At 29.8% G+C, this 8,392-nt stretch overlaps 1 protein-coding gene across 1 annotated transcript; it reads right to left on the bottom strand.

Moving 5' to 3' along the window:
• Positions 1 to 3,486: 3,486 nt before the first annotated feature.
• LOC128962674 (iroquois-class homeodomain protein irx-3-like) lies at positions 3,487 to 7,668 on the bottom strand. Its single transcript, XM_054309069.1, has 3 exons — positions 6,751 to 7,668; positions 6,211 to 6,619; positions 3,487 to 4,986 (listed from the first exon to the last, which is right to left on the bottom strand). The coding sequence occupies exons 1-3, from the start codon at positions 7,063 to 7,065 to the stop codon at positions 4,298 to 4,300; spliced, it is 1,413 nt and encodes a 470-aa protein (XP_054165044.1). The 5' UTR covers positions 7,066 to 7,668; the 3' UTR covers positions 3,487 to 4,297.
• Positions 7,669 to 8,392: the final 724 nt, after the last annotated feature.

The following is an 8,392-nucleotide window of genomic DNA, read 5'->3' as shown; positions in this document are numbered from 1 at the left end:
TTATTATTATTATTATTCTTTCAGTGTTATAACACTTCAATACTTTTATAGATAGAGATTGCAATTGAGATTCAATTGAAAGCTTATTCAAAGCTATAATGAATGCCGTGAGTCAAACACTTATCACTTAATAATTAACAATATAATCATTTTAAAGCACTTTTATTATACAATATTCTTATATTATTATTGCTGTTACAAACAATCTATAAATGTTACTCTAAATAAATACCTTAGATTTAAAACTAGAAATATTATAAATCATAAATTAATAATTATTGATAAATAAATGTCACTGCATTTAATAAGCAATTAAATTATTAAGTTTAAATTTAAAGTGAAAAATGATTTTTGCTAATTTACTGCAATTAATTAAAATATTATTATTATTAGCTAAATATGAGTAATTTAAACACTAAGAAACAAAAGATTTAACGCCTATAACATCAAATTAAATACTGTATAATAATATATATATATATTAAAGCGTTGAGAAAATGATTACAACGAAAAACATATGATTTAAGATCATTAGTGAAGAGAAAATTAGAGCCAATTGTTAATTAAGAAATGTTTTGATTATAATGTATAATATTATACATACAAACCAAGTGTTTTGGTAACAACTATAGCTACTGTACTTAGTGTTAGTTAGTTATTGGCGACCCATTGCACTCATTGCTGACAATTTGCCATTATTTTCATCAGTGGCAACACATTTACTACATATATATAGAGGCCATAGCCTAGTGCTGGGTTCGGCGCATACATAGCACAGGCAGCTGTTCACGATTTTCCAGTACAACGATTACAAAATTAGGTTAACGATCATTAAATGTGATTCTCATTGGCATCACTGGTGATCATCATAACCATCACTGCGACCACCAGTACCACCACTATCAACACCAGAGCCTATTCTATGATGCCGTGCCATCACAACCATCACAATGTAAACCCCTATCAGTGATGGTGAGGGGCTTTCATTTGTTATGGTATTGATAGTGGAGGACCTGCTGAGGCATCGCTTGATTGCAAAATACATTTGTGGCAATTAAGAAGAAACTATTGGACTCATCCATAGCCTTCAAAATTGATGACAATTTTTAATTTATAATTATACGCCTCATCGCTAAAACTCTCGCTCCCTCTCAACACACATACCAGTGCTACGACCGCTGTCTTTTAGTTTGTCATATTTATTATATGTATAATAAACTCCTGTATATCATAAAAATATTGATTTAGTGAATCAATTGAATGAGGAGTTTGACTAAGCATTTCATGTGAAGTGTGTCTATAGCTATAGCCTATAATGATTGACCCCTTCCTTGTCTTATGTGTTATAATTAATTTGGTCAATACATACTTGTTTGTCATTTTCAGTCACAAGATATTATTTACACCCATTTGTGAGACCACTAATTATTAATATATCGTTTATTGTATGACATTCCGTGTACTGAATCTAACCTAACCTATAATGAGTGTTCATAACTCCTAAAAACATTTGTTAAATTAAAGATACAATACATTGCACATACACTGTCTATAACAGGCATAACATAATTATTTCATTTGTTTATTATTGTCATAAAAATAAATATTATTTAGTTTGATATAAAAATTTCCAAACAGACTATTGTTTGCTTTAATTTGAAAGCATTTCTCTGTTATTGTTAAGCAATACATTTATAATAAGTTAATGCTATATATTATAAACAATCAATATTTATAATAAAGTTAATAACAATAAAAATAATAAAACAACAAAAATTTTTGTTTTCAAATGTTTTTTACATACTATACTAATCTATAAAATATTTTTTTTCTATTGTTATTTTGTATAATGTATGTGATTCAGATTATAAAACACAATATATATATAACTACATTTATATATATAAATAATAATTATTATTATTATTATGCACATTAACGGTTCACTTAATGGTCTGTTTTATTAGAAATATATTGTATATATATATATTAATATATATATTGAAATCAAAATTAAATATAATTATTTGTCAAGTGAAAAAAGATGATTTTGCAAAATTTATTTCCAGCTTTTATTATTTATATATTATTACAGAGTATATTTTGAAATGATTTTTATATATATTATAATACTGTATAAGAAAAAGCTATCATTTTTCACATTTCAGTGAATACGACATTTGGGAATCAATGGCATTGAATTTTTTTTGTAATATTAGTTTAGCCATTAATCGCAACGATTAAATTGAGAGAAATGAAAAATATTTTATTTATTATCTTTTATTTTAAACACTTCTCACTATTGCTACTTATTTGCAGATTTCCAGAGTTCACTAAAATAATATATAGTTTTTGTAATAAAAAATTGATAAACTAATCAATTTTTGCTTTCATAATGAATACCAGTGATTGGCATATATTTGCGGATCGCTTTGATTTTTGCTAGTTATGTAAATATTTAAATTAATTAATACCAATTAAAGGCTTATATGTTTAATTGAGTTATTAAGGGTGTTTCAAAAATTAATTAAATATTTATTATATAAATTGGAAATAATAATACAGTATTATTATTATTAAAATGCAAAATATTTCTTATCAGTTATTAAAGACTCAACTCATATAATATAATAAAATGTATACATTTTGTTGTATACCACTGTAGGTTTGACTCGGCACTCATTATGTTTATATAATAAAATTTGTTAAACATGATTTTGAAATATGAGAAATTATAGATAATATTGAAATAAATCAAATCAAATTTGTTTTCATTTAAATCAAATTTATTTTTTTTATTTGATCATTGAAATTACATTTTTTAGACATTATATACAAATCAAGTGAAATAACAAGTTATCAATAAATTAGTTTATCCTACAACTTTGAATTGAAAATTTCATGTTATGCTTTTAAAATTATCATAATCAAAATAAAATAATTATATACATAGTCACTGTAGACATATATATACTAAACATATGAAAATATAATTGTTTAAATTGAAAAATTTAAATCACTATACAGAGATCAATTTATAAGACTTTTTTGAAGCTATATAAATAACTTAATAATGTAAAAGTATAATTAAAAGTAGATAATTGTATTAATAATAACTAATTATTTAACAAATATTTATGAAAGTGTTTTTGGGTTTTGTCTCATCATTTTATAGTTAAAAACAGTTTATAATGTAATTAATTCATTTATTTAATTATGTTTTACTTATATTTATATTAAAACATATGAGACGAGCAATAAAACATTAACTTTTAAAAATTACATTTTTTATTTTACATATATATTTTGTTAATGTGTTGAAACAAATTGAAATATACAAATTGTCATAAATATATAATTATATTTAATAATGTAATTAAATTAAATATAAAATTGATTCTCACATTATATTTTGGTGTATTTGTTTTTCAATAAAATATGAGTTTTATATTATTTTTGGTATTATATTATTACTTGTTGTCTGTCCTGTGATTTGTCACTCAATTTATGATAGTTTTATCTCTTCTTTAGCCAAATTATATCATTAAATAATATTAGTTCACATTATTATTATTTACTATAAGTTATTTCTGGTTTACTATATATGAGCTATAGTTTTCACGTAATACGTATTTGTAATAAATTATTTAACAAATACATACATTTATATAATTATTTGTATATTTATTGTCGTTTGTCCTCAATTTAATAGAATAGGACTGACCTTAAAGTTAAGGCAAATGCCATTGCAGTCGATCTTTTAATGTTTGTGAGGACAGCATATCGATGAATAATATTGATAACAACGACAATGAGCTGATCGATGGCATAGAGTCCTAACGGTATTAACAATCAATGGCTAGTCATAGATGTCTTGAAAACTTCATTATCATGTTTTGTGGTCCAAACCAAACACTTGATAATATTATTCTTCGCTTAATTGCAACTCAAATGCTTTAATAATCTCACATTTGATATGCTTTTGTTAAATGTATTCAAGTTTTTTCAAGTGCTTTGTACACAAACTCATATTATATTATAGATAGAAATCAATTGTGATTTGAAATTTTTGTTGTGAATCACAAACTACATGAATGTTCAGTAAATAAAACAAAAAGTTATGTCACATCATGTTATGAAACATTATTATAAACATCATTAATAATATTTCTGTACAATTATAGTATCGGTTGACGATTAATATGAAGACAATGAGTTTAGTTGGAGTTCAATGTATATTATGTTCAATAGATATATGTATATTAAATAGTCTTTAATGAGTGAATGATCACAAATGTCACGATTTAACATTACTAGCAGTAGTTCGCTCACCAATACTAGTGATGGTCTTATTGATGGCCGCAATGTTGTCCGTCGATGAGCCGCCAGTCAGTGAAGAGCCGGCCATTGCCGCCGCTGCTGAACGTAACCTATTTAATGAGGACTCAGCGGCGGCAGCAGCGATATGTGGCGGAACATTATTGTGAGCGCCTACAGGTCCCGTTAAATGACCCATAATGGCTGAAGGAGGACATGCATACAAAGGTGAAAATGCCGCTGCACCGGGAGGTACGCCACCAAAGTTGCCCGCATTATATAAGTGAGCGCCAGGTTTTGAATATGGAGCTAAATATTCAAGTCGTGCGGCTCTATTGGCAGCTATAGCTGCAGCTGAGGCAGGAATGGGTCCAAAACCAGGATTGGCATTATTAGGGAGTTGTTTGTTAGCCAACAAATTCGGTGGTAACAGTGAGGAAGCGTTATTACTGGTCGCTGTTTCCACTATAGACCAAATTCTTGGCTTATTTAGAGGTAATGCATGGTGTGGGTGAAGATGAGTGTTCATTGGGTTTCCATTATTAGCCGATTGTGAGTCTGAATCTCCGATATCGGAAAGGGATCCAACATCAGAAAGTGGTGATCCCGTGTCTCGCCTTTTGGTGCCATCGAGATTGGAGTCGTCTTCAATATCAATATCAGAATCGCCTGAAGTAAGAAATAGTGTTTTAACAATTAAGACAAAACAAGTCGACACAAAAGGTTAGGTAATATATTATATCATTAATATTATTACAATTATAGTGTATTTTGTATGTTTTAGTGCAATGAACTTAAAAAGCGTTGTATTATATAAAATATTGTAAAAAGAGATGACAAATAAAGAGATACTATTAAAAATCATTTGATGTAAAACTCATAACTCAAGTGATAAAACAATGAATCCTTAACCTTAACGACTGTCACGAAATTAAATTGCTTGAGAAGATAGAGAATAGGGAGGACAGGGCTCAGGTAGTAGTTGTAGTAATAGTAGTGTTGTTCTTGTTTTTGTTGTTCGTATGTCATGTTTAGAAGTTGCAGACAAACGGATGGCTAATTAATTTTCAGTTGTACGGCATTGTTGTCAATGTATACATAATAAAATGTATTTAAAAATACTGCTATAAAACTTAAGACAAGAGAGGAGATACCAGTGCTATAAAGGCTGTGCATTATTCGACTATAAATAATTATTTTGTAATACAACCGCACAATCACTCGAGTGGGACATACAATTAAAATGCATTACCTGAACAAAGACTAAATTAGACACCAATACTACCCATGTTATGACACAACTTATAATATATGATGGCTCCTAACATTGGTAGGTATAGGAGCTCTTCAATTATAAATACTTTTAATATTGTTTTGTTTCAAACTTAGCTTAACTAAAAAGGACTACAATCCGGCTAAAACAATATACATATATATTGTATAAATTGTGATAATAAATATAAATATATAGTTGTTTTATTGTGTGTGCCTTGAGATTGTCATAATAATAGCAATGCACTAACACTATAGCTAAAGCATAGGTACGGTGTATATATCGTATAAGTTATTGTAGTGTTAGTGATATTTTGGTCTCAAATGTCATTACACGCTCAACTGGCACTCAAACAAACATACACTGGCATACCCTACCCTACACACTGTTAGTGACATTAACACAGGTTAACCTTAATGTTTAATCACAATATCACCTGCACTTCACTCACAGGGAGTCAAAGTGTGTGAGAGAGAGAGGATATGCATTGTTTAAGAGGTGAGCCCTGGCTTTGCAAATGATAGCGACAAAGAAAGCATTTGTCGGACAACTAATTGCTGGCCTAACGTATAACTAATATAAACTGCAAACAAATGTATTGATAATTAATTACTACTGACCTTCGTCTCTGTCTCTCCTGCGAGAGTCGGTCTCTCCATCGCCATCCTTGCCATCGGCATCGTCGTCGTCATCGCATCTATTCCTCGGAGACCACGTCATCTTATTTTCCTTTTTAAGTCGTCTCCTAGCGTTGGCAAACCAAGTGCTCACTTGTGTTAATGTCATTTTCGTGATGATGGCTAACATTATTTTTTCACCCTTTGTAGGGTAAGGGTTCTTCCGGTGCTCATTAAGCCAGGCCTTCAACGTACTGGTTGTCTCTCGAGTGGCATTCTTGCGACGGGCCATACCGTCCATCGCATATCTTTCACCATAAGGGTTATAGATGGGGTCATAGAGGTAGCACGTAGTCTGTAGTAAAGGTCCCCAACCGTTACCATTTGGGTCCTCCAAGTCATACGGATTTCCCTAATATTTAAATTTCAATATATTTAATAAACATTTTCAACAACTTTTAAAAGCTTTACTTTATTTAACGTAAGCTTTCCTTATATAAACTTATATTATATTATAATAAATAAATAGTTAACAATACTTACAATTAATGGGTAAAAAGGATTGGCTCCGGGAGGATAAAATGCATTTTGGTCGGCATGGGGTGACCCGTAAAAGCCACCTAAACGTGATATAAGTCGCGGATCATATGGATTGATGGGCGCACACACCGATGGGGTCGACGGTGACATTGGTGTAGGTGTTGGGCCGACTGTCGGCGATAAATGGTTGTCCTCTGTTGTACTTAAGTTCATAGTGGGAGTACTGTTCACATTAGTCGTATGACTTCGGCTATCAGTGCCCGCACTGGACGAACAACACGGAGAGTCTGTGGTCGAGTTGTTTGAATTGGATGTCATTTAATTATATTCAACGCAAAAGCTATGGTATGATAGCCTGTGCTGAGAGTTGTGTTGAGAGAGTAGTAGTTGTGGTTTTGTGACAATTTGGTGACACTTCTTGTAATATACAATCACAGCAATAGTGTTCAGACATGTGGTGTCAGTCAATGGTATTACAAGTTTGTCGTCAAATGTATTGAACGTTAAATAAAATGCAAAGCACTGTTCACTACAAGCTCTCAGTCATTCATTGCCATCGATTCACAGCTTATTGTCTAAAAACTGGTGGTTAAGGCATACAAGCAAACATCAGTGCAACATATCTACTGGTGCTGTGTGTGTGACCGCCTACACTGGGTTTAGACAACACTGCTATTGGTTAACGTGTTGTTTAACAGTGCATATCCCTCGTAACAACACTGGTTTACAAGTGTATGTGTGTGTATATGTATGTATGTTTGGCCGCACTTACCTACCAGTAGAGGCCATGCAATCGTGTAACACAACACATGTTAACACATCACTACACTATACCATACAAATATTCCGGGGGTGTGTTACCAATGTTACCAACATCAATGACATGACCACCACTTTATGACCCCTACACTCACCAATGACGTACCATATGTACTACCAGTCCTACCAGAGCACCGATATGTCAATTGCCCCACACATCTCACACATGAGATTTTATACGGACTTACATACGGCCACACAATACCTTTAATAGTCGATCAAATTTCTAACACTATATGCAACTGTAACTACATTTTTGTCAAACATTTTTAACATTGTTTAACAATTTTTTATTATTGTATTTTTTTATCTTACAAAATAAAAGTCGATATTTTTAAATAAATATAATTAGTTTATTATATTTATTTATAACAAATAATTAATTTTAAACAAATTAAAATTTTAAAAATATATTTTACAATACTGTATATACATATATACTAATTTATTTATATAATCAAATATATACTTTATATACAGTATATAATAATTTATACCAATTGAATAATACAATAGATACTGTAGGTATGTGTGTTAATTGAAAATTTAATAAAAAATAGAAATGCATAATAAATAGTTAACTATAACATAGAATTTGGATCCATTTTCACTATTTTATTGATTATTTATTGAAATACTTGTTATAACATTTGATGTACTTTTTATTATACAATATTTACAACTATTGTTTGATTCAATATAAGTAAGTTTTCTGTGATTACTTTGGAGAGCATAACAAAAAAAAACAGATCTTATTTTGCGATTCTCAAAATAAGAGCTCAAATCATATTCAAAAACTCTTTACATATAAAAATTATTTTATTTT

The sequence above is a fragment of the Oppia nitens genome, unplaced genomic scaffold (genome assembly GCF_028296485.1).
Source record: "Oppia nitens isolate AA-2021 unplaced genomic scaffold, nextdenovo-longstitch-racon4-pilon3 scaffold6_pilon_pilon_pilon, whole genome shotgun sequence".
Taxonomy (NCBI): Eukaryota; Metazoa; Arthropoda; class Arachnida; order Sarcoptiformes; family Oppiidae; genus Oppia; species Oppia nitens.
The sequence above is the reverse complement of the archived record's forward strand: the minus strand, read 5'-3'. Positions and strand labels throughout refer to the sequence as shown.

What these genes read in the sequence shown, in the direction of transcription:
- LOC128962674 (XM_054309069.1), bottom strand. Translation starts at nt 7,065, where the DNA reads ATGACATCCAATTCAAACAACTCGACCACAGACTCTCCGTGTTGTTCG. An exon ending in ATCCTTTTTACCCATTAATT is followed by an intron (nt 6,620 to 6,750) that starts GTAAGTATTGTT and finishes TTTAAATATTAG; the next exon opens with GGAAATCCGTATGACTTGGA. An exon ending in CAGGAGAGACAGAGACGAAG is followed by an intron (nt 4,987 to 6,210) that starts GTCAGTAGTAAT and finishes TTCTTACTTCAG; the next exon opens with GCGATTCTGATATTGATATT.